The sequence below is a fragment of the Elephantulus edwardii genome, unplaced genomic scaffold (assembly GCF_000299155.1).
Source record: "Elephantulus edwardii isolate Elephantulus edwardi_28Jun2011 unplaced genomic scaffold, EleEdw1.0 scaffold00092, whole genome shotgun sequence".
NCBI lineage: Eukaryota > Metazoa > Chordata > Mammalia > Macroscelidea > Macroscelididae > Elephantulus > Elephantulus edwardii.
The window spans coordinates 2754114-2781253 of NW_006399842.1; the positions used below are offsets into that span (position 1 = coordinate 2754114).

The 27140-nt window shown below is 44.0% G+C and overlaps 1 protein-coding gene across 1 annotated transcript; it reads left to right on the forward strand.

Moving 5' to 3' along the window:
- Positions 1 to 353: 353 nt before the first annotated feature.
- Positions 354 to 23534, forward strand: TRAF1 (TNF receptor-associated factor 1). Its single transcript, XM_006890688.1, has 7 exons — positions 354 to 493; positions 2531 to 2615; positions 13323 to 13388; positions 14008 to 14418; positions 16852 to 17029; positions 18833 to 18981; positions 23316 to 23534. The coding sequence occupies exons 1-7, from the start codon at positions 354 to 356 to the stop codon at positions 23532 to 23534; spliced, it is 1248 nt and encodes a 415-aa protein (XP_006890750.1).
- The last annotated feature ends 3606 nt before the right edge of the window (positions 23535 to 27140 follow it).

Consider the following 27140-nt stretch of genomic DNA (forward strand, 5'->3'; position numbering starts at 1 on the left):
TCAGACAGGGGAACTCAAGCTGTGGTTCCTGAAAGTCTGTGACACAGTTCTTGTTTCCTCTCTGCCTTGCTCTCTTGCTCTCCCTCACTCTGAAGAATTGTTGGACACTCCTGAGCCTCTATCATCCAGGGGATTTTTTTTTCACCATGAAGGGTAATTCCTGCCTCATTCCTCCTGTGACTCAGCTGTGACGTTGAACCATACAAATCAGACAGGAAGATAAAGTCATCAGAGACTCCCTGCTTACCAAAGGGTGGCCCAGCCTGAGCCAACCTCTCCTCTCATCTCAGTCATCACTGGTTCCTGCCCTTGAGGAGTTTAGCCTAGTCCACTGGCCCACCTGGGACCTCAGGATGGCTTCCAGCTCAGCCAGCAGCCCCCGCCCAGCCCCTGATGAGAATGAGTTTCCCTTTGGGTGGCCCCCTACCGTCTGCCAGGACCCATCAGAGCCCAGGGCCCTCTGCTGTGCTGCCTGTCTCTCAGAGAACATGAGGTGAGGGGATGGGGAAGCAAAGGGTGGATGCTGAGATGATGCCAGGGTGGGATGCAGGAGGAGAGGGTGAAAAGCACTGGGCGAGTCACTTCTCTGAACCTCAGTTTCCACACCTTTTCAGTCCCTCTGCCTATTGGCTGAAAAAGTAGCCACAGGCATATGTTAGATCCCTCAGAAGAAGACTGTACTGTGAGGACAGAGCCTTAAAGCCCAGCTGAGCTACTTACAGGCTGTGTGGACTGGTATCAATTGCTTGTGTTTCTTGTATGAAAAATACCTGTAAAGCTATTTTCTATCTCACAGAGTTGTTAGATCTAGTCAATAATATACAAAAGCTTCTTGCAATAAAAAATGTAAATCCTCTTGATGAATGACAAATGATTATGCAAATAGATCTCTTTCCACAATGACCCATTAGTTTGTACTGTTTGCTGAGAACTTTTTTAAATGGAGATAGATAGATAGATAGATAGACTGATTGATTTAAGTAGTCGGAGGTAATAGCAGTATCATCCTCAGCCTCTCTCCTTACCTATTAAGCACCTACTGTGTGCTGAATATTCTACCAGCTTCTTTCCTTAGAGTAGCCTTGTGAGGTGAATACTATTTTTCTCTTATTTTATAGAGGAGGTCCATAAGCTCTAATAGAAAGGTTAGTCACCTTGCCCAAGTCACTATCCTGGCATATGTGCTCTGAAGCTGCCATATATCACTCATCCCTTTCTTGTGTGACCTTTGTTGGGGGCTTTACAGCTTCAGAAGATAGGAGGGGGGAAATGAATCAGACCAGAGAAAAGTTCACATTTCGTGACAAAGGGAGAGGTGGTGGCTGGAAGGGCAAGCCAGGGATGATGGAGCAAAGCCTGTCTGGTTGTATCATCTAGGTTATTGTTCTTGGTTCTCCACAGACCTTTGCTGTGTGTCTCTTCTCTCAAAACCTGGCAGAGGCGAGGGAAGGAAGTAGTACAGGGGCCGAAGCTTGAGGTAGCAAGAGCTTCTGCCTCAGCTCTTCATCTCATATTCTCTACCTTGGTCAATCTACCTGCCTTCCTCTTCTATAAAATAGACTAGATCAATGCGTGGACTCTTGGCTGCTAACGCAAAGTTTAGGAGTTCGAACCTACCAGCAGCTCGAGAGAAAAGACCTGGCAATCTCTTTCTATAACAGCCTAGAAAACCCTGCAAGAAGTTCTGCTCTGTCCTATGGGGTGGGCTGTGAGTCTGAATAGCACACAACAACATTTCTAGCCTTGCATCAGACTCACGTGAAGAGCTTTCTAAAAACACACCTGCTGGTGTGTCACCTGAGTCAGAATCTGACACCCACACCTAATTAAGAACCTTCCAGATTGGATGGTCTCTAGGGGTCTTTCATATTTTAACAGACCATAATTATCTGTAGTTACTGAAAATAAGAGACCAAAACTGAAAAGAGGCTGACTGTATAGTCACAGGTTCACAATCCTTATCCAGACCCTCAGGGTCAGCTGTATTTTGGCATTCATAATTTTTATACATTTTAGAAGAACAAGTCAGTGTTTTATGTTGTTCTTCCAGTGGAGACCTGGCAGCACCCTGTAATCAAGGACATTAATGTTTCTGTAATGAAATAGGAATATTCACACAGACATCAGGTCACTTCTGACAGAGCAGCGCTCCCAAGGATTTCCGAAACGATAAATCTCTAAAAAAACAGACTATCACATGTTTCTCCGGTTGAGAAGTTGGTAGGATAAGGGCCACCCTTTGGGTTATCGGCCAAGCATCTAACCACTGTACCACCAGGACTCTCTTAGTGTTCTCACAGAGTGAGCTAAATGAGAGTAATAATCATACCTCTAGTTAATTCAGCTTTGGCTGACAAGTTCATTTCAAACCTGTGGAAAAACACTGGGGGGGGTCACAGAATAGTGGGAGCAGGTGTGGTCCTGCACACTCATTAATGTCTGTTGCCATAATGGGCACTAAGATTTCTGGTTTGTAGAAGTTGGGACTGGAGTTGATTCCACTCAAGGAAATCTATTCTTATTTCCCCAGGAACTGCGAGGATCGAACTTGTCTCAAATGTCAAACGGACAACCCTCATTCTGTAAACCCAGGAAAATGTCTATCTCAGGAGAAGGTGGGTTTTGTACTTTTTTCAGAGGGAGACCAAGTAGGTAGTAGTCCATTTAACCATCTGGCAAATACCTCCTGTGTTCTGTCCAAGCTGGCTTCACTTTGTAAGAGGTGAGGAGACTGTAGGTTTCAGAAGTTAACTTGGCTTCAAGAGCCCTTCTTGGATCTGTGACATCCACATGACAGGTCAAGCAATGGCAGAGCAGCTCTTCCTGGTGGAGCCAAAGGCAGGCTCACACTCCCTTCACCCTTGACTCTGAACTCTCTCATCCAGAGTCTGAGAGGGATTTCCTGCCCTACCCAGAGCTGATTTAAAAAATTCCCATACCCTCTCGGTAATAACACTTTCTCTGCCAGGACCTCAAGGCAAGATATAAAGAAGCATTGATGGCTTAGTGCTAAGGAATTGTGCTCCCAGTGCAGAACTATGAGGTTCAAATCCACCAGCTGCTCCACAGGAAAAAGATGAGCAGTCTCCTCCTGTGCAATTTACTGCCTCTGAAAACCTGTTGGAGGGTCAATAATGGGTTGGTTCCGACTCAATTACACTGCTAACCAAAGGCCATAATCTCTCCATCAATTCAAATCTACCAATGACTCTTCCAGAGAAAATGGGCAACTCCTCTCAATAGTTTTACAGTCTCAGAAGCTCACTGGAGGGTCAGCTATGAGTACATTCCAATTCAACAGCAATGAAAGAGAATGTTACCCGGTTAGGAAAAGGATTCTGATTGTACTGTGGTTAAAGCAGTCAGCTGCTAACCAAGTCAGCAGTTCAAACCTATTAGCTGTTCATAGGAGAAAGATGTGGCAGTCTGCTTCCGAAAAGATTACAGCATTGGAATTCTATGGGGCTGTTAAACCCTGTCCTATAAGGCCACTGTGAGTGGAAACTGATTAGTTAGCATTGAGTTTGGTTTTGGTTTTATATCAAGCTATGGCATGGGAGGAGTGTGCCCAGTGTTTGGGGACAGGGGCCTCTTTGATACAGGGCAGTCTCTGAGAAGTGTCAGTCCCACTTGGAGTACTCACCAGATAGTCACCACTCACAGTAATGAAATGTTGAGGAGTGAGTCACACAGTGACTTGCAGTCACATAGTGGAAATACCAGGGGCTCCTCTGACTTCTGACCCTGGTGGGAACTTTAAGGGACTTTTGACCTTAGAAAAAAGGCTAGTTATAAGTCAACACTTGTCAAGTAATCTTCTGGGGAAACTTGGGAAGTTTAGAGGCAGGCCTGGAGACCCCCAAGGCACATCCATCTTCGCACACATTTTCCATGCCATCTGTTTATCAGCTGTCTTTACTTCGTTGGAGTAATATGTCCCTAAGAAGTGGCCCAGAGCCAGGGGTGATTAACTGATGTAGGAAGCAGATAGGAAAGGGGATTAGAGGTGACCCAGTTGGAGACTCAGCTCTTGCCTGGAATGACCTTCCTTTCTCATTTGTGCTCTCACTCTCATTGCCATCAAGTCAGACTCATCTCATAACTGACCCTCCAGCGAATTTTTGGAAGCAGTAATTCACACAAGAGATTGTCCATCATCTTCCGCTGGTGAATCCAAACCCCCAGAGCATTGCCATCTTTAGGTTAGCAGCATGTGACAGCGAAGTGGGGGATAACTTGGGACTGAAAACTAACAATCTGATCTGCGGAGACCCTGCAAGAAAGAATGTTTCTCTCGCTGTCTTTCCTCAGAGGCCCATTCAAGAGAGTAAAAAAAAACCCAAGCTGACATCTGATGCCAGTGGCTTAAAATAATACCACAATTGATTCTAAAATCAGAAAACAACAGGTCCAATTTCAGTCTGTGCTGGATACCTGCAAGGTGGCCTTGTGCCCCTGCCATGACAGGGAGCCCCTCCTTCCACAGAACAACCACTGCCATCATCAGGGAGCTCTGGTGCCTCCTTTGTCTCATTTTCTCTGCACTGAATGAAGTCTGTTCCCCTTTGCATTCCTCTCCTGTTTCAGTTTAGTTAAATATGCTTCCTTTTCATCTGTGCCTCTTGGACCGAGATACTTGGAAATAAACCCCCAAACTCTTAATGTTTTAATTTTTATTTTTATATTGGTTTGCCCACAAAATTACCTTGTGCTTCACACTATTCTTCACATTGTTTCCTCCAATCATTCCCATATATTATGTTTTATAAAATTAATCATTATTGGAATATGCCCATCATTACCCTGGCTTTTCAGGTCTCCATCAGATCTTTCTCATTTCCTTTACCCTCTTCCTCCACCCACCAAATTGTGCAACCCTATGATTGTGCCCCTGCCCATCCTCATCCCTCTGCTTCTACCCTATCCCCCCTTTGGCCCTCATATTTTTTACAGTTATCCTTCTATTTTTATAATAATGGTCTTATGCAGTATTTGTCCTTATAAGACTGAGTTAGTTCACTCAGCATAATGCTCTCCAGTCTCTCCCAAGTTATGTAGTATGTTTTTTTTTTTAAAAATCATTGCTCCTCAATGCTGTGTAATATTCCATTGTGTGAATATATAACAATTTCTCAATCCATTCAGTTGTGGTTGGACATCTGGGATGTTTCCATGTTCTTGTGATTATGAATAATGCTGCTATGAAAATTGTTGTACAAATCTCCATTTGTGTCTCTAGTTCTAATTTCTTCGGGGTATATTTCTAGTAGTGGAATAGCTGGATCATACAGAGTTTCTTTGCCAAACTCTCAGTGTTATACTGCTGTAACTTGAAGTCTGAATGTACTCCCATTGACACACACCCCCCACCCAGGACATCCTTTGTAATGAGTGGAGATATTTTCTCTACTTTATGGATAGGAAGTGTGTCTGGCTCTGAGTTGTGCAGTAAGTTAGAGACAATGCCAGACCTCAACTCCTGCCTCCTAGACTTGTGGTGTCTTCTATATGCTTCCTCCAACTGGTTGCTCAATCCTGAATGCTCTGTGCACATTTAAATAACAGAGCCAACTTCTAGTCCTGTAGCTGACTAGGTGCTATGGAAAAATAATCGCAGCAATGCTACTTTCAATAATGAAAATCACACAAGCTTCCTGGAGGAGGTAGCTGTTGCGCTGAACTGAGTTTGACAGAGAAGGACCCAGCCCAGCTACAGAGGAGGGCAGGAACCAATGTTCAGAGACATATTAATCAGGTCTGCACCCACTGATTGCAGATCCCTCCTACTCAGCATTAACTGTGGTGCAAGCACAACTGTGCTAGCCTCTTATCCGCCCAGTTCGCTGCTCTGCACTGATGCTCCTGGCACCCTCTCAATATGCTCTTGGAGGCCCTTGAATATCAAGCAGCATCCTACCACCTGAACCCTCTGCTGCTGACCCCATCACAAAGGTCCTTGGATAGCCAGTCCACAGACCCAGAGATTTCTCAGACATAAAAGAAGAGTGTTCCCTAAGGGTTATTATTTTATTTTCTCTGTTTCTTTTTCCCCTAAGAGGAAATTCCACTGGGAGTCTTTATTTTTAGCTATTTCCAAGCAGTGAGGCACGCATAAAGGGGCTGCATGTCGCACCAGATGCCCACCAGAATTGGCCCAGGACAGATCTCTATTCTTCCTCTATAACCTGAGCCAGACTCCCTCTCCTCTCTCCTCTATCCATGGCTTTGGGTAAAGCACCCTTTAGTTAAGGCAAAGACTTAGTGGAGAGGAGAGACCCTGGAAGGGACTCCAGACCCATATGTCCCAACTTTGCATCTACTCCCACAAGACACTGACCAACCCTGAGCCTCAACTTCCCCACCTGGAGGAAGGAAACAGAATCTCAAAGCCCTAGACTCTTCCTGATAGTGTGTGAGCATCCCCAGATAGGGCAGTGTTTTACAGAGGGGCTGAGAAAGAGGCAGATCCTTGCAAGGAACAGAGATACCGCTTCAGCTAACTCATCTGCTCTGTGACTTCAAGTGAACCCTGCCCTCAGTTTACCCACCTGTAGCAAGATAAGGCTAATGTAGCCCTGTGTGATTCAAAGAACTATTGTGGTGGCCCTGTGAGATAACATTAAACATATTTTCGACATGTCCTTGGAGCGGGACATCATGCTTGGTAGGGTGGAGGGACAGCGCAAGCGGGGAAGGCCTTCTATGAGGTGGACTGATTTAGTAACTGGGGTAATCTGGATGGGTGTGTCGGAGACAGTGCGATTGGCACAGGACAGAACAGAGTTTAGGGCTGTTGTACATAGGGTCACTATGAGTCGCAAGCCACTCGACGGCACACAACAACAACAACAAAAATAGGAGATTTTTTTTAGAAACTTACTAATGTTCAACTCTCAGAGGAGAAATGGCGTTTTGTGTTGTTGTTGTTGTTGTTGTTCTGTGCCATGGAGTTAAAACCAACTCATGACTGACCCTCCAGCTGGTTTTCAGATGATATAAATCACTCAGAAGGAGATTGTCAGTCTTTCTCACACAGAGCAGCTGGTAGATTCAAACAACCTGCCTTACATTTGGCAGTGTAACATCTTGTTCCCTGGAGTTTTATAGGATCAGTAATTAAGAGTTTGAGCTGAGAGGAGTAAATGAGATTTTAGGAGAGAGGAAAAAAAGATACTACAAAATAATGCAAACTTCTTAGGAATTATAATACTATGAAGAGTACCACTAGTAATAATAATCGTAGCTAACATTTATTGAGAACTAGGTTAGATAGAATAATATTCCTCCCAACATGCCCAAGTCCTAATCCCAAGAACCTCTGTGTATGTTACTTACCTGGCAAAAGGGGCTTTCCAGATATGATTGAAGTAAGGATCTTAAGATGAGGAAATTATCCTAAATTATGTAAATGGACCAAATGAACCTCTTAAATCCTTGTAAAGGGAACTTTGGTGGCTTAATGGTAAGGAGCTGCACTGCCAACCCAAAGGCATATAGATAGAATTCACCGGTTCTCCAAGGAAGAAAGTGGGGCCCTCTCCTTCTATTCAGGTTATAGCCTCTGCGGACGTGCTGGAGGGTCAGCTATAAGTCAGTTCTGACTTGACAGCATATAACAACAACATATGCTTAGGGATTTAGGAGAGTTAATGTCAGAGAGAGAGAGAAATGTTGGAAGATGCCATGTTGCTGGTTTTGAAAACAGAGGACAAAAACTATGAACCAAGGAAAGCAGATGGTTTCTAGAAGCTGGAAAAGACAGTGGAAAGAGATTCTTTCCTAGAGAGCACAGTCATGCCTATACTGTGATGTGAAGATTTCTGACCTCTGAATCTGTTGTTAAAATAAATTGGTTTGTGATAGTTTGTTATAGCAGCAATAGAATACTAATACTAGCATTTGCATCTGTCTTCTCATTTAATCTTCACAGTAGCTGTGAGATGATGCTTTTATCATCCTCATTTTACAGATGAGGAGAATGAGACATGGAGGAGTTAGTAACTCTCTCAGGGCCACAAAATTAGTACATGATAGAAACAGACTTTGAACCCCCAATAGAATGGCTCCAGAGTCCACACCCTTCACCCCTACAGTACTCTCAGGACTGAAAGGCTGATAATGGGTTTCAGACAACCTAACTGGCCATTGAAGGCTCTAAAGATGTCTGAAGCTACCCTGCTCACCTCTATCAAGTTTGAAAGTAGGCACAGCTCATAACCATACAGGCATCATAATAAAGACAATCCATACCCCACATGGCATTTATTGTTGTGTGTCGTCGAGTTAGAACCAACCCGTAGCTGATGCTTCAGTGTGTTTTCAGAGGCAGTAGATCTCATTGCCCATCTTCACATGGGACAGCTGGTAGATGTGAACCACGTGTCCTTGCGATTGCAGCATAGATCTTTACCAGAACTCCCTGCATGGCATTTACACCCTTGTAAAAAGAGCAAGGAAAGACCACATGGGAATGGCCATAATATGATCACTACTCACAAAGGGGAATTGTTCCAGTCAACAATATCCTTAGCACAAAACATCAGATGGTCAGGAATGTCCCCCATGCTCCTACAGCCCTTTCTAATCATCCTAACACCAAATCATACTGCTCTACTGGGTCAGAAGTCCATTCCAGTAGCTCACAGACCACACAGAACCATATTACAGAAGTAAAGAAGCTGTAATTTAAGTTGGCAGTCAGGACAGCTTCTGAAGTGTGTTGACAGGCACCTTAGCCTTGAGCCTTGCAGCTATAGGCCAGTCTTGCAAAGCTCTTAGTCCTGCCAATTATGGCTTTCCTCCCCAGCCTTCCAGCACTTGGGCAAAGGCATTAAGCTTTGGTTCTGTGGGACAGCTGTCCCAGGATCAGTTCTGCCTCACGCTGAGTCTCTGGTTCTCTGCTGCATTTGCTGCTGCTCTTCTGTAGGGTCTGGCTGACACAAGAATCTCTGGCCCCGAACAGCACATTGCATTCTCTTGCTCCTGCTTTGCTGATGGTGAGATTCTCAAAGTCTCCTGATAAATCCTTTCAATTTAATGGCAAAACTAGCCAATCCCCTTGTAGATAGATTTAACACACTCTATTTTCATATTCCCACCCATCCACAACGGCAAACTCAAAATCAATGGTGAGGAAAGACATTTTGAACAATAAACCCTTAACACCACAACCCTGCAGTGGACTTATTGCACCTACAGCACCAAAAAGGCTCAATGGCCAAACGAAAACCCCCTCTCTCCACTCAAAGGGTTTTTGTTGTTGTTGTTGTTCTGTTGGGTCAGAACTGACTCATGGCTGACCCTCCAGCAAGTTTTCAGAGGCAATCAATCATACAGGAGGAGACTACCCAACTTTCTCCCAAGGAGCAGTTAGTGGATTCGAACCACATTCCCTTAGGTTGGTAGCATGTCTTACCACTATGCCACTAGAGCTTGAAGGGTAGAGGCCAGAATTCCACACTTAAGAGTTTTAACTTTATCCCTGTATATCAACTTTTGTCTTTATTCCTGTATTGTTAGAATTGTTAGACCCTTAGCATTTCAGAAGATGCAAATCATGGACTTGTAAGAAAAGTGAGCACCTGAGAGATGACCTCAAGTTTCTTCACTCAGGATTCAGGTCCACACAAGGCAGCAGGCACTGCTGGACTTTCCTGCCATTGTGTCCACCTGTGGAGAGACTTCTTGCTGGGAGAAGCTGCATTGCCACAGACTTCTGGAAACACTGAGGCATGGTCTCCCTGCCCAGGCCACCCTCTCCTCTCTCCACTTCAGCCCCCAGTGAAACATCTGTTTTCTGTTCTCTGTTGGGAACAGCTTGTCCTGAAAGCCTGGGACAGTTTATAGGGAGGTGCTTTGCTGGGCTGTGCTATGTTCCAAACCAACTGTACTCATTAAGCCCACAGATTCCCCACTTGCTTCACTTTGAAAGAATAATAACTAGTGTGGCTTTTTTACTCAGTACCAGAAAACTCCATCTCTCTTTTTTTAAATAGTTCTTAATATTGTCCTATGTGATGATACTTTTTTAAAAAAATAGCAAAACTCTTAAAAATGTATTATGTATAGATGATAAAAATTTACTAAGTTTAAATGTACAGTCTCATTAATGCTAGTAAGTTTAGACAATCACATGGCCACCACTACCAGCATGTAAGCAGCACACCCAAATAAGTCCCTGGTGTCCTTCCCAGTGTGGTCAGCCTTCCGCCAACCACAGACAACCACAGATCTGATCTACTGGCTGTGGACATCTGTCACCGTAATTTCTCCTTTTCTAGCAACAACAGGAATGAAATCATGCCATTTGTAGTCACCTCTGCTTGCCTTATTTTACTCAGAATAAGGTTTTTAAGATTCATCCATGTTACTACATATATTAGCATTTTGTTCCACTTGACTGCTGGGAAATACTTCATAGCATAGATAACAAACTACAAGTTGGACTCCATTCACTGATTGATAGACATTTCACTTCTAGTTTGGGGTGATTGGTTATTCATAAAACCTGCATGGAGAATTCACATTGCATATCTTTTTGTGGACATGTTTTTCTTTAATTTATAGCTAGGAATGAAGTTTGTGATTCATATGGTGTGTGTTTAACTTTGTAAGATAGATTTCTTTTTTTCCCTAAAGTAGTTTTACCACTTTGCATTTTTACAAGCTAGGTATGAAAGTTCCAGTTGTTTTCACATCTTCAGTAACACTTGGATCTGTCAATTTTTTTTTATTTTCATTTTAGCTATTCTAGTGAGTGTATAGTGGTATCACCTTGTGGTTTTAATTTGCATTTCTCTGATCACTAGTGATGTTGAGCATCCTTACGTGAACTTCTTTTCATCAGTATAACTCCTCTTGTATTTTTTCCTAATCCTTTGCCCAGTTTTTAATTAAGTTGCATATCTTACTGTTAGGTGTTGTAAGAGTTCTTTATGTATTCTGGATACAAGCCATTTTCCCCCATAGGCTTATCCTTGATAAGAGATAGGAAGGTGGTTGAAGAAGAGCCCTGTTGCTGTGCTGCTTCCTCATTGGGCAAATTCCTAACCCTTTATGAGCCTCAGTTTCTTCATTAGTAAAAGGGGGGTGGTGGAAATCTACCCTCTTTACCCCACAGAAATTGTTAGGGAGCCCAAGAGAAATTAAAACCACTCCAGTATTTTGTCACCCCTTCAGACATACAAACAAGTTAGCAGAATTGTCAGATTGCATTGCACACCTGAGTTCCTGTGTCTCACCTGGAAGGAAAGGAGGTGCAAAGCAGTCATGCCTCAGTTCAGGGCAGGTTGCTGGAAAAGGAAGGGTATGTTTGGGAATTGTGAGAGAGGCCCCATGAGTTTCAGAGTGAGGGAGACGTTCACTCAAATGGTGTGTTCAAACTGTCTGCTCTGTGCTGGACATTTCTGTTGGCCCTGAGAACATGCCTGTGACCCTCAGAGAGTGCCCAAATGCCAAGCTCACTAGCTCAGTGAACACAAGGGCTCTGGAAGGTGCATTGGCCTGTGGCAGTCCCAGTCTGGTCACTTTGCCTGACCTTGAGTGCTTTGTTGTTGTTGTTGTGTGCCATCAAGTCGAGTATGACTAATAGTGACCCTATGAATAGCAGATCTGAACCCCATTCTATTCTCTGCCATCTTCACACTTCCTGACACACTAGGGCCTGTTGTGCAGTCACCATATCAGTCTACCTGGTTAAGGGTCTTCCTCTCCTTTGCCAACCCTCCACCCTTCTAAGCATCATGTCCCTTTATAAAAGCCCCTCCTAGTGACATGCCCAAAGTATAAGGGGTGAAGCCACATCATCGTTGCCTCCAAAGAGCACTCTAGCTGCACCCTCTTCAAGACTGATTGTTTTCTTTGCAGTCTGTGGGATGTTTAGTGCTCTTCTGCAGCTCAAAGGCATCAATTCTTCTTCTGTCATCCCTATTCATTTTCCAACTCTCAGATGCATAGCAGGTGATTGGAAAGGCCATTGCCTGAATCAGATATCCTTTAGAGAAGAATTGAGGTAAAAAAGGAAGGTAACAGCAGATGGTCTAAATCTGCGCCTGATACAGTCCATGGTCTTTGTCATCACTTGCTATGCGTCAGAGAGCTAGACAGTGACCAGGGATGATAGAAGGAGAATCTATGCCTTTGAGCTGTGGTGTTGGAGAAGAGTATTAAATATACCATGGAGTGCTAAGAGAATGAACAGGTTTGTCCGGGAGAGGGTTAAATCAGGCTGCTCCTTGGAGGCAAGGATTCTGAAGCTTCATCTGATGTACTTTGGACATGTTGCATGAAGGGACCAGTCCTTGGAGAGGGACGTCATGCTTAGGAGGGTGGAGGGGCAGCACAGGAGAGGGAGACCCTCTACAAGGTGGACTAATTCAGTGACTAGAGTAGTGGGGGTAGGTGTGTTGGAGACAGTAAGATTGGCACAGGACAGAGCAGGTTTTAGGGCTGTTGTACATAGGGTCGCTGTGAATCTCAGGTGACTTGACAGCACATAACAACATCACCTCTAAAACCTCTAAATCGCTTCAAAGCTTAAAAACTTCTCCAGCACAGTTTCCTGGAACATTATTGTTGAGTCAGAAACATCTTATTGCTGACCCTCTAGCAGGTTTTTAGAGGCTGTAAATCAACTTGGGAGTAGATTCCCCATCTTTCTCCCGTAGGGTAGCTTGTGGATTCGAACTGTCTGCCTTTGAGTTGGCAGCAAAACTCCTTTCCTTTCCTGGAACATAGCTCTACTAATATCAGCAATTTTTAAATAGTTGTCCAAAATTCAGTTACAAAGTATTTCTCATGTATTTTACATTTTACTTGGTCCTCACAAATGACATGATCAAGGTACAGCAACAACACAAATGAAATTATCAAAGTAAGAGGTACTTACAGGAGAGTAAACTGAGGCTTGCCCAAGGTCACACAACTAGAACTGATAATAAGTATTCTTTTTAAGAGTAAACTTTTAAACAAGACGTTTTATAGCTGTCAATTATTTTCCCAGCTGTCTCATGTTCTTTTGGCAAGGGGAGGGTTTCATTTGTCCAGTGAAGACCAGAGAGGTAAGCGGGCTGAGGCCTTCTGACACCCAGGCCTTGACCTTCTGCAGAGAACTCACCTTCTAATCACTTAATTCCATGTCACTGTGAGGCTCCATGGAGCAGACAACCATCATAGGCTTAGAACTCCAAGGAGATCATGGAAGCCTTGCTGAACATCTGGTGTACCAACCCAGTTGGTGCCTGCCCTGTTGGATCCCGGCCTTCTGTTCTAGTAGTTGCCATGGGGATCCCAATAATACTCAGTTACATAATTCTTGTTTTCAGGACCACCCTGACCTGACTGAGGTTGAAGTTGGGTGCCCCTTTGCTGACATTGGCTGCTCCTTCAAGGTAACCATCAGAATCTAAGAAAGATCTTTCTACTAAGGTCAGACTTATAAAACTCTTCATTCCTGCCCTTCCAGGATTTTCTCATGTCAGATTACTCCTCTGGATATTCCCAAGCAGGAAATCCTTCTGTTAAATCTTCTTGGTACTCTGGGAAGTTCTTCTTAGGGTCTTGTCTGAGCTTTGGTATCTCATTGCTATTGTTAGGTACTACGGAATTTATTTAAATTCATAGCACCCTCATGTGACAGATGCAACTTCCTCACACAGTTTTCTTAGTGGTGATCTTTGTAGAAAGAGATGGCTAGGTTTTTCTCTCACAGAGCCCTTGGATCAAACTGCCACCTTTTCATGTAGCAACCAAGCACTTAAGCATCTGTACCACCAGTGCTCCAAAATTACCCCTGTGCCTCTCTCTGTGGTCCTGAACCACCATTGTCCTCAAGGGCAGGGCAAAGTCCAGCTCTGGAGGCTGGGATGCCTGTGGCTTCTGACAGGTGAGTGGGAGTTCTCCCCTTTGCTGAGTCAGTGGGCCTAACCATCTTTAAAGACCTCTAGTGCAGTGTTTTCCACTGTTCCTCACTTTCTCAGTTTTCACTCACCATCTCTACTTTCTCTGCAGGGAACCCCAAAGTCTCTGCAAGAGCATGAGGCTGCTTCCCAGACCTCCCACCTAAACCTGCTTTTGGACTTCATGAAACAAAGGAAGACCCCATTGGACTCAGGGCAGGAGTCTGGACCCCAGGTCCTGGAGCGGAACCTGTCAGACCTGCAGCTGCAAGCAGCCGTGGAGGTGGCCGGGGACTTGGAAGTGGACTGCTACCGGGCACCCTGCTCTGAGGGCCAGGAAGAGCTGGCCTTACAACACTTCATGAAGGAGAAGCTCCTAGCCGAGCTGGAGGAGAAGCTGCGTGTGTTTGAGAACATTGTTGCTGTCCTAAACAAGGAGGTCGAAGCCTCCCACCTGGCCCTGGCTGCCTCCGTCCACCAGAGCCAGCTAGACTGCGAGCGCATCCTAAGCTTGGAACAGAGGGTGAGCGCAGGAGGCATGTTGACCTTCAGGGCCTGTTCAGGGATTCTCCTTTGTCCCATTTTATCCAGAGTACTGGGCCAATCTTACTCCTTAAAAGCTCTACCAGGTTAAAGTATTCACTGCCCCCATCCAATCTTCTCCCTCCTTGGAAAGCACTTTCAGACTTTATAGTCAAGAGTCAGACTTTATAGTCAAGGTCACACACACATCCAGCACTTCAGCTCCTTTTTCTTAAACTTCTCCCACAAGAGGACATTCCCTCCCCTGGCAGCTCACTCCACTATTGACATTTTTCACTGTTAGAAAGTTATTCCTTATACTAATTTAAAATCTGCCTCCCTGCATCTTCCTTGCTTTGTTCCTGGTCTTGTCTCTCAAGGCACCAAACAAATCTACCTTCTAGTCCCCCTGGCAGCCCTTGTAGGGTGGACAAATCAGGCTCACACCCTGTACCTTGACCCTTTTTTCAGAGCACACTGTTTGATGCTGTCTCATCTGCTCTGATTAGGTATCTAGGAGTGTGGTCCAAATGATACACCACACTTCTTTTTTTTTTTTAGATTTTCACAAAAGTTTACCAAGAACTTGGATTTCCATTCATTCATTGTTACACATTTTCTTCCCAACCCACCACCCAGTTCGCTTTTCTCTTTAAAAAAAAAATATTTCATTATTGCATAGTTTTCTCCTCCCATCCTCAGTCCACTTTGCTATGCACCTCTTGTTCTGGACTGTGGTCATGCAAATAATATCTAATCATATATTCCTTTTAAACAGTTCTTTCCCTCATCTGTTTCAAAGCAGTGTACATTATTTATCCCCTCTTTTCTTAGTTTCCCCCCACTCCCATGTCAGTCCTGTTTTATAACAGTGTCATTATGCAGTATTTGTCTTTTTGTGACTGAGATATTTCATTCAACATAACGAAACTAGAACTGCCACCCCAACAGATATATGTATGCATATGTTTATTGCTGCATTATTCACAATAACAAAGAGATGGAAACAACTCAAGTGCCCATCAACAAACACATAGATAAAGAAGCTGTGGTATATTCATGCAGTGGAATACTACACAGTACTGAAAATGGGGAACTCATAAAATATTTTCCACTACGGTTCTTGGTTGAATAGGACTATCTCTCTCATTCTCCTGAGCTTTTCTTTTTATTAACATAGCCAGTCCTCATGCTGGTGTTAGTCTTTTATAGCAACATTACATCACTGTCTCATAGTGAGCTGAGCCTGGAGTTTGGTTCCAGCACTGCAATTGATTGACCCTATAAGTCTGAGCTCTGGTGGTGGTGTCATGGGCAGATGAGATGCATCCCAAAAGCTGCTCCTCTCTGGCAGTTTGAATCAGCTGCCCAGAAGAAAGATGGTGGGTCTATGCCTGTGCAATTGACAGCCTTTGAAAACCCACTGCAGGGTCAGCTGTGAGAGTCTGTTCTGACTCAATGGTAATGAGTTGTGTTTGTCATTAGTTGTTCTTTCTTTTTAGATATAAGTCAGAGCAAGTCACTCCCTCTCAGGGCATTAGCATTCCCATCAGCAAAAGTTGTGTTGTTGTTATGTGACATCACGTCGCCTTCAACTCATAGTGATCCTAGGTACAATAGCTCTGAACCCTGCCTTATCCTGAAGCAGTCTCACTAGCCCTTCTCCCATTATCCCAGTTACTGTACCAATCCATCTCATCTTGGGTCTTCCTCTCCTGTGCTGTCCCTCCACCCTTCTAAGCATGATGGCTTTCTCCAAGGACTGGTCCCTGCTGACCATGTGCCCCAAGTATGTGAGATGGACTAGAGGTTAAATTCTCTTTAAGGACTTCCATTCCTGACTTCCCTACCTGAGCACTTCTAGGAACACATTTGTAACTGAAGCTTCACTGGGGAACTACCCAGAAGGCTGGGTGCTGCATTTGAGTGACTAAGAAAAGCCTTTATTTATGTGTCTCTTGCCCCAGTTAGAAGAGAGGCTTCCTGAGGGTAGTGACTGTTCATTTTACCAATAGGCTTCCTACGTCTTCTCTTATATACCAGGCATTATGCAAAACTTGGACAGAGAAGAAATGAGCATGAGCCCAGCCCTCAGTCGTAGATCTAGGAGACAACCTGGCAGAAAAGTGTCCTCATAAAACCATGCTGAAGGCTCTGCAAAATAATTGATCTAAAACAGTGGTTGAAGCCCCACAGGAAGGGCTTTAAGAGGTGGAGTCCTGACATAAGTAGGAAGTCATAAGTGGCAAAAAGAACAAAAGAAATTCCAGGCAGATGGTAGGTACAGCACAGGCTAAGGCAAAGGCACATATGTGGAGTGGCATGGTCAGGAAGGCATATTTTGAACAAATCTGTCTACCTATTTACTATCCATAGCCTGCTCTGAAGTTGGTTGCTGGCTGCTATGACCTTGGCTGAATAAATGTCCCTGCAGGTGGTGGAGCTGCAGCAGACCCTTGCTCAGAAAGACCAGGCCCTGAACAAGCTGGAACAGAGTCTCCACATCATGGAGGAGGCCTCCTTTGATGGCACTTTCCTGTGGAAGATTACCAATGTCACCCGGAGGTGCCACGAGTCAGCCTGTGGCCGGACCATCAGCCTCTTCTCCCCAGGTAACACCTTCTCTGGGACACAGAGACCCTGTACTTATTGTGTCTTAGTGAACTGGTGGGTCAAGAAAGCAGGATGGTTTTAATGACCCTGCTCATACTCTATACCTTTTAATTCAACCTTCTTAAATGCATGGAGGCAAGCAGGGCTAGAATGAGGTCCACCCCTCACCTCTCTTCTTTCTTAAAAGGGTAAATAAAGGGGAAGCAATGCTTCTTGTTTCTTCTCCTAAAAAATAAGGGGCAGAGATGGATGAGTCAGATAGTCAGCCTAACTCCCCCTCGACCCTAGAGGAGCTCATGATAATAGCCACTGGAGCCACCATTAGGATAATCCTCTCTGCTGCCTAGAGAGAGCCCAAAGGACTCTGTGCTTAATCATCAGGGGGTGTTTTAGTCCCTGCAGCCTATGCAGAGGATGGCCAGAAAACTGAGTGGCCCTGCTCTCTACCAGTTTCCAGAGGACGCCAGCCAGTTAGTACAGGACAGCAGGAGGAAAGGGAAAACGACCTTGGTGGGAAGTAGAATATCTTTCCTCCGACAAATTGTAAGACCTTGACCAGCCACCCCTCCTCTCTGTACTTGGTTTGCCAACTGTAAAATGCAGGTTAGGCTAGATACAACCAAGCAACCACTACCATCAAGTCAGTTCTGACTCACAGTGACCCTATAGGACAGAGTTGTTGTTGTTGTTGTTGTTGTTATGTGCCATCAAGTCACTTGCAACTCATAGTGACCCTATGTACAACAGCCCTAAACTCTGCTCTGTCCTGTGCCAATCGCACTGTCTCCAATACACCCATCCCGATTACCCCAGTCACTGAATCAATCTATCTCATAGAGGCCCTTCCTCTCCTGTGCTGTCCCTCTACCCTCCCAAGCATGATGTCCCTCTCGAAGGACCTGTCCCTCCTTACAACATGTCCAAAGTATGTTAGATAGAGCCTCAGAATCCTTGCCTCCAAGGAGCCACCAGGTTTAACTCTCTCCAGGATGAATCTGTTTGTTTTCTTGTCAGTCCATGGTACATTCAGTACTCTTCTCCAGCACCACAGCTCAAAGGTGTCAATCCTCCTTCTATCTTTCCTAGTCATTGTCCAACTCTCTAACGCATAACAAGTGATTGCAAAGACCATAGCCTATATCAGACGCACCTTAGTCTCCAGAGAGACACCATTGCTCTTCAGTACTTTGGAGAGGTCCTTCACAGCAGACTTTCCCATCACAATATGTCTTAATTTCCTGACTACTGGTGCCAAGAGTGTTGACTGTGGAGACAAGCAAACTAAAGCTGTGAACAATCTCAATCTCTGCACCATCCAGGACAGAGTAGGATTACCAAAACTTAAATCTTTACAAGCACAGACTATCTCGACTTCCTTCTGAGGAACAACCAGTAGGTCTCCACCAGCAGCCTTTCAGTTAACAGCCCAATGCTTAACCCACTGCACCATCAGGGCTTCTTTAGTTTAGATTAATTTGTTAGAACTAGCATTGCCAGCCTACTCTGTGATCTTGTCAGAAATGCACATTTGCAGTTCTCACCTCAGTTCTACAGAATCAAACGTTTTGGGGCTTTAATAAGCCCCCATGAGTTTCTGAAGGCCACTTGACTTCTGCTGGACTGGATGATATTCAAAGATATGGTTCAGTTTTACTCTGTAGTAGAAAAGAAAATCAGGTTCTAACCCTAGCTTTCTGAGTTTTGAGTTGTTGGCCTTGGACACATGTATCTAACCACTGGGATCCAGTTACCTTATCTGTGCACTCCAACTGCCTCTGCTGACTCTGGCTTCCATATTTCAGCTTTCTACACTGCCAAGTATGGCTACAAGTTGTGTCTACGGCTCTACCTAAATGGAGATGGGGTAGGAAAGAGGACCCACCTATCACTCTTCATTGTCATCATGAGAGGAGAGTATGATGCCCTGTTGCCCTGGCCTTTCCGGAACAAGGTACAGATCTGCCCTGTTGGGGATGATGGTTTGGGGTAGAAGAGCAGGGAAACCTGGCATCTCCTTGAATTAGTTGTATTTCCTAGAACAAACCCTTTCTCTCTCCTTCATTACTAGTTTTCTCTTTTATAAAATGAGGGACTGAATCCAGATTTCCCTCTTGCACATTTCTAGCTACAGTACAGCACAGCACTTGTCTGTCAGTCTGCTGTACTGGTGTTGCTTGTGGGTACTGGTGTTGCTTGTGGCATGCTCTGGTGCTGAAATACATGCTACCCATGTCTCAGATACCAGAGATCTTACCCATGGTGGAGAGGTTGCAACAGAGCTCCTAGATTAAAACAGGAAGAAGGATTGGCCATCTTCTAATGAAACATCAGGCTTCCAAAAACAGTATAAACAGAAGAATATGGGTGGGTATAGTATTAGACCTAGAGCCAAAATAGAAAGTCACCCAGAATGAGTAGAAATAGCTGCAAACGACCATTAATGTTAGTAATTGGGACATCAAATGTACAAAGTATGAATGTAGGAAAAATGGAAGTTGAAAATGAAAGGGAGGGAAAGCTCTGGTAGCCTAGTGGCAAGAAGCTATGCTGCAATCCCTAAGGCACGCAGTTCGAATCCACAGATGCTCTGTCAGAGAAGGAGGGACAGTCTCCTCTGTGCCAGTTGGATCCAACTCAGTGGTACCCAATAAGGAAAGAAATTAAAAAAAAAAAGAAATGGAACACATGAAGATTGACACTGTAGGCAACAGTGAACTGAGATAGACAAGTATGGGCCACTTTGAATCAGACAATCACAGGATCTACCATGATGAGAAGGAAAAATTAAAGAATGGTGTTGCTTTCATAGTTAAAAAGGCAATTTCAAGATCCGTCCTGAAGAACAATGCTGTGAGTGATAGGACACGATCAATATGCATACTAGAATGACCTGTTAATATGACTATTATTCAAATATAGACACCAACAACTAAAGACAAAGAAGAGGAGACTGAGGGTTTCTACCAAGTTTTGTAGTCTGAAATTGACCAAACATGCAGTCACGATGCATTAATAATTTTTGGTGACTGGAATGCAAAAGTTAAAAACAGTAAGGAAATAACAGTAGTCAGAAAGTATGGACTTGATGACAAAAATGAGGCTAGAGATCAAATAATTGAATTTTATGCATTCAATGATTTACTCATAGCAAATACCTTTTTTAAAAAACACAGTAACTTTACACATGGACCTCACCTGATGGATTGCACAGGAATCAGATTGACAATATTTGCAGTTAGAGAAACACATTATCTGCGGTCAAAACCAGAGCAGGTGCTGATTATGGAACAGGCCATCAGTTACTCATGTGCAAGGTTAAACTGAAGTTGAATAAAATGAAAATTAGTCAGCAGGAACCAAAATACAACCTTGAGTCTATCCTTGATGAATTTAAGAATCAACTCAAGAACAGATTTATGACACTAAACACTAATTATCAAAGACCAGAAGAACTTGGAAGTACTTCAAAGATATCATCCATCAAGAGAACAAGGAGGAGGAGAAAAAAAGAAAACCAAAAATGGATGTTAGAAGATACTATGAAAATTGCATTAGAGCATCTAAAAGCCAAAATAAAAGGAATGCTGAAGTAAAAGAGCCGAACAGAAGATTTCAGAGGGCAGCTCAAGAAGATGAAATATTTTAACAAAATGTTCAGAGAGCTGGAGTCAGAATAAAAAGGAAGGCACTCACCAACAATTCCCAAAACTAAAAAAAAAAAAATTCAAGCTTCAAGCTGCAATACTTGAAGATGCTATGGGCACAATCTTGAATGATATGGGAAGCATCAAAAGAAGAAGAAAGGAATACAAAAATAATTATACCAAAAATAATTAGTTCACACCAAAAATTTTTAGGGAATACCATAGGAACAAGAGCCAGTGGTAATAAAGGATGAAGTTCAAGCCGCACTGAAGACATTAGCAAAAGCATACGGTTCCAGGAATTGATGGAATATACCAATTGACATGTTTCAATTAACAGACGCAGCCCTGGATATATTTACCAATTTATGCCAGGAAATTTGGAGGACAGCTACCTCGCCAGCTGATTGGAAGAGATCTACATTTGTCCCCATTCCCAAGAAAAAGTGATCCAACAGAATGCGGAAATTATCAAACAATATCATTAATATCTCATGCAAGCAAAATATTGTTGAAAATCACTTTAAAATGGCTAGAAGAGTATATTGACAGGGGACTAACCAGATGTTCAAGCTGGCTGTTGAAGATGCTGCAGTACTAGGAATATCATTGCCGATGTAAGATGAAAACTTGCTAAAAGCAAAGAATACCAGAAGAATGTCTGTTGGTGTTTTATTGATTATGCAAAGGCATATGACTGTATGTATCATAACAAATTATGGCTAAAATTGAGAAGAATGAGAATCCCAGACCACTTACTTGTGCTGATACAAAATCTTTACCTAGACCAAGAGGCTGTTGTCCCAACGAAGCAAAGGAACACAGCATGGTTTAAAATCAGAAAGGGTGTAAAACAGGGTTGTATCCTTTTGCCATACCTATTCAATCTGTATACTTAGCAAATAATTCACAAAGCTTGACCCTATGAAGAAGAATGTGGCATCGAGATTGGAAGAAGATTCAGCAACAGTCTGCATTACGCAGATGATGCAATTCTGTTTGCTATAAATGAGGAGGATATGAAACACTTGCTGCAGAAGATCAAAGACTATACAGCCTTCAGTATGGATTACATCTCAACATCAAGAAAACAGAAGTTCACAGCCAACATTATAGATGGGAAAAGGATTGGAACAGTCAATGATTTCATCTTCCTTGAGTCTACCATCAACACCATTGGTGCCAGTGGTCAAGAAATCAGGAAATGTATTGCACTGGGAAAATCTGCTGTCAGAGACCTCTCCAAAATGCTGAAAAGCCATGATGTCAGTTTGAAGACTAAGTTCACCTGATTGAGCCCATGATCTTCTCGATCACTTGCTGTGTACCAGAGAGCTGGACAGTGAATAAGGATAATGGAAGGAACGGTGATGCCTTTGAATTGTGGTGCTGGAGAAGAGTACTGAGAACTCATTAGACTGCCAAAAGAACAAACAAATACATCTTTGCAAAAAAAAAAAAGTGCAGCAGAGTGCTTCTTGAAGCCAAAGATGGCAAAGTTTCATCTTTCATACTGTGGACTCTTGGCCAGAAGAGGCTATTCTTTGGAAAGTGATGTCATGCTTGGAAAGATGGAGGGTCAGCGAAGGAAAGCAAGACTCCCAATGAGATGAGCTGACACGGTGACTTCAGCAATGGGCTCAAGTGCGTTGGAGATGGTGAGGATGGCAAAGGGTAGAGCAGGGCTCAGGTTAGCTGTTTGTAAGCTCGCTATTAGCTGTACTCGACTTGATGGCACCTGATAACAACAGGAGGCATGTAGAAGTGAAAAATCACAGGAGAAGGCACCTAGGTACCACCTTCAAGAGAGGATTTTCAAAGAAGGCATTCCTTGCTGGTAAACTGGCAGTGGCATGGGGGGAGGGGACAAGAATACCAGACACAGCCAGGGTGGAAGGTGGTGAGAGAAAACAGTGGGGTGGGGCGGAACGGGCTGGTCTGAGGATGAGTCAGCAACCAGTGGTTTTCAGATGTGCTGGGGAGATTTTTAAAATACCAGTGACTGAGTTTCATCCTAGTAAACACTGAAACCTGACACGGGGATTTTTCAGACCTCCCCAGTGGATTCTAATAGCGCAGCCAATGGGTAGTTGAGGCTGTTTCAGTTTCCTTATTGGTGTCTCAATGGCGTATACCAAGGAGAGGATGTCACCTGTAGTTCAAAAGCTTTTTAGGAGGTAAAGCACATCTGCTGGATTTACAGCAGAAGCCCCTTAAACACTTGAAGGCATTGATGACCAGCCCTCCAGAGAAGCTTGACTTCTCCTCCCTTCGGCCCCAGACGGCTCCAGCTGTGGTTGATGAATCAAAAATGGCAGAGCCAGAATGGTCATTACAGGTTGTTGAGGACAGGCTCCTTGATAATGCCTCTTCCCTTACTTATACCCACCCGGCAACCAGAAATGACTCTGTGGTACCCAAATTCCTTCCCTCAGCTGTTGATCAGTAATCATAGGACCTCTGCACCCTCTCCCCTCACTTAGCCCCAGTCTTGAACAGAGCACCAGGTATGTCCATTAACTGTTCCATTAACTTCTCACAAAGGGGAGAGAGAATCAGTCTAAACTAAGAGCCCGGGGCTACATATACAATAAGCAAACATTTGAACCTCTCTGAGCCTGACCTCCCACCTGCCCTGCAGGTCACCTTCATGCTGCTTGACCAGAACAACCGTGAACACGCCATTGACGCCTTCCGACCTGATCTGAGTTCAGCGTCCTTCCAGCGGCCCCAGAGTGAAACCAATGTGGCCAGTGGTTGCCCGCTCTTCTTCCCTCTTAGCAAGTTGCAGTCTCCCAAACACGCCTATGTGAAGGATGACACCATGTTCCTCAAGTGTATTGTGGAGACCAGTGCTTAGGTTGTGAGGAAGATAATCAAGCCATGCCTGGCTCCTGAGGGAGCACAAGCTAGGACAGGGACGTTAGGAGGGTAACTGTCGGGTCCTGCCCCTCCTGTCTAGGATCCAAAGTCACAAGGATGAACTGAGGTTAGTGTAATCTGGGAAGACTGATGCTTGGATTAAGTAGCCACCAGAAAAAGACCCTACACTGGTCTCACAAAAGCAAAAGGTCCAGAAGGAATTAGTAGCAGAATTGCTTTGCTCTGCTCTGACCGTTCCACACTGGAAGAGCTGGGAGCTCCTCTGGCCTAAGCATTGAAAATGGACTTAAACCAAGGTGGAGAGAGATCACGGCCATGGATGATGGTGAGCCAGAGGTTCAGGAAGGACCTGAGCAGAGACCCTTAGGCAGGAAAGGGACCTCGTCAGGGCCACCATGGAGAAGTAGAAGCACACATGTTCCTGCCTGAGAACAGAATTAGGGCCACACGGTGGAAGGAGCTAGGTTGGCACTGTGCATACAGTCTATCAGTTTTATAAAGACCTTCTCATCACTGGGGATGATCAAAGAAACCCTTGGAGTATGGGACAGCAAATTGGGAGCTGAACTGGAGAATCTGAATGGTCACTTTCAGCCTTGAAAGTCTCCAGTTCAAGAACTCTTGGCCCAATTGTGGCCTGTGGCTGCAGGAGATCTGGAAACATTCAGAAGTTTCATACCCTCCTGGCTCCTCACTCAACTTGAGCCCCACCAGCAAGGTCTAGCTGGCCGGCACAGCACCTGCCAGCCTGGGCCTGGCAGCTCAGTTCCCCTACATGCCAGAAGACACAGCCCCTGTTGTCCTATCCCTCTGCCAGTCCATGCCCCTTCATTTCATCCAGGGGAAACCAGGTCACTGTGAGCACCCAGGAGCAGCCAGAAGGAATGTAGAGAAGACTGTAAACCCTCCACTCTTCACAGCTGGAAGCCCCCCACCTTTGGTGCTTTCTAAAATGTCATGTCGCTTAACTAAGGTATTAAGTTCCCTTCATTGACTGATCAGGGCCTCTGAGCCACTGAACAGGAGTGGTCTTTTTAAATACATATTGAACCACGGAATCTTTAAAAATAAATTTTTTAAAAAGTTTCCATATAAGAACTGCTTGTGGGAGTCCACCCTAATCGAGTCGTTCTTGAAAAGCCCATAGTTCTAAGTGATGCACTGGGTTTAGTTGATGGCACCAGTGGTTCTGTGCTGCCAGGAGCACTCCCCGACCTCATCGTTCCCCTTTCCATAATGAGCAGCCTCCCTACCTTGCCTGCCTCACTAGCTTGTGAACTTCAAATAAAAGGAGTGAGAGGAAAGAGAAAAGCCTTCCAGGAGCTAACTGTGACTTGCTTGTTTGCACCTGGAGGCTCCACACAACTGCTCATGACTTTGAGAGGCCCCCAACTCACTACCAGCCTTCCACATAATTTACTCTTACTGCACTTAATGGAGTTGCCGTAGACTTCACCCCTCAGAATACTAGGGTTTTATCTCAAATTTGTTCTTTTTCAAGAATCCATGAGGATCAAGGGGGTAAGAGAACAGCATGGCTCAGTGGACTTAATATATCAGAAAACCCAAATCCAAACACAATTCCGCACATGGCACTAAGCCATCCTTCAGCCTCATTTGAAAATAGATTCATCCTAGCTAGCTCTGCTCTACTCGCAGAGACTTCATGAAGCCCCAGCAATAATGGAGTGCAAGTTCTTTGTACATACAAGTTCTTGCCATGAGTGACAAGCAGCAACTACACTAGGATTTACATTCCTTTCTTCACAGCTGCTAAGTGTTGGCAGTGGAAATAGATTTGCTTTCCCTCAAATAAAAAAAGGAGTAAAGGTCCCTCCTCACAAATTATGGGTACTTGTGCCACACACTGAGCTGAAGTACTTTGTGGACAGTCTTCTACCAGGGACTACTTTTAGTCTTTATATTTAGCTGCTTGTTTCTTCTGAGCAGAGATGTACATTTTCTCAAAACTGTGAGGCACAGCCACTTTTTCAGCACAGTTTAATTGACACTACATGTGCCATCTGCTGTGCTGGACACTACAGGTAGAGAGGTAAGATGTGTTTCCTGCCCTTGAGAAAATTCAGTGGAAGAAACATACTCAAGTAAATCATTCTGGTGAGTAAAAAAAACTCTTAGAAACTACAGCTCCCAGGTCATTGAGTGAAGCAAGGAGGGCTCTGTGGAAGAAGTAATGTTGAGATCAGCTTTAAAATACAGCTTTGGAATATAGAAGTTAGATATTTGAGAGTAAAAATCTGAGTGTGGACAACAGTTGTAGCAAAAGATGAGGTCTATGAATCAGAGGGATAGCCCCAGGGGGAAGCAACAGTGCCGAGCCCAATAACGCTCTGGGAGGATGAAGAGAGGGCAGAATGGTAGGTTATGGGAGACCTTGTCCCCAGACAACCGTAAGAAGTAGGGACAGTTATTAGTTATGCCTGTAGTTGCTCATTTCTGATTGGAATGAACACATACTCATTATAGAAAATTTGGTAAGCTGGAAAAAGGAATAAACAAAATTTTCAAATCACCTGTATGTCCAGTGTCCTGCAATAATTACACCCACTCCTCACTTACTGACATGGTTAAGTTCCAAAGAGCAGGTCATTATGTGGAAGTCAGTGTTGTGTGAAATTGAGGAATGATAGAATTCTGCACAGTCAAGGATTTATTCATAGCAAATACCTTTTATAAGAAACATAAATGCAGGTTATACACATGGATTTCACCAGATAGGATGCACAGGAATCAGACTGATTACATCTGTGGAAGGAACTGTTGGAGAAGTTCTATATCAGCAGTGAAAACTAGGCCAGGTGCTAATTGTAGAACAAACCATTAACTGCTCATATGTAAGTTCAAATTAAAGCTAAAAAGGTTGAATTATATCCACAAGAATCAAAATTTGACCTGAGTCTATCGCCCATGAATTTAAAAATCAACTCAGTCAAAACAACTATGAGATATCATTTCAACCCAGTAAGAACAGCAACATTTAACAGAACAGCAGACAACAAATGCGGGCAAGGTTGCAGAGAAACTGGAACCCTTATTCACTCTTGGTGGGACTGTAAAATGGTACAACCACTATGGAAGGCAGTATGGCGTGTTCTCAACAAGTTGGAAATAGAAATACCATCTGACCTAGCAATTTCACTACTAGGAATATACCCTGAAGAAACCAGAATTGCCACTCAAGCAGATATATGCACACCCATGTTTATCATGGCTTTGTTCACAATAGCAAAGAGCTGGAAACAACCCAAGTGCCCATCAGCAAACAAATGGATAGAGAAGCTGTGGTATATACACACAATGAAATACTGTGTTGCATTGAAAAATAAGGAACTCATGAAATATTTTACAAAATGGGTGACCCTGGGGGACATTATGCTGAGTAAAATATCTCAGCCACAAAAAAGGCAAATACTGCATAATGCCACTGTTGTAAAGCAGAAGTGACATCAATGTTGAGGGGGAAACTAAGAAAAGAGGGGATAAATAATGTATACTGCATTGAAACAGATGAGGGAGAGAACTGTTTAAACTGTCTAAAACTGTTATATGATTAGGTATTATT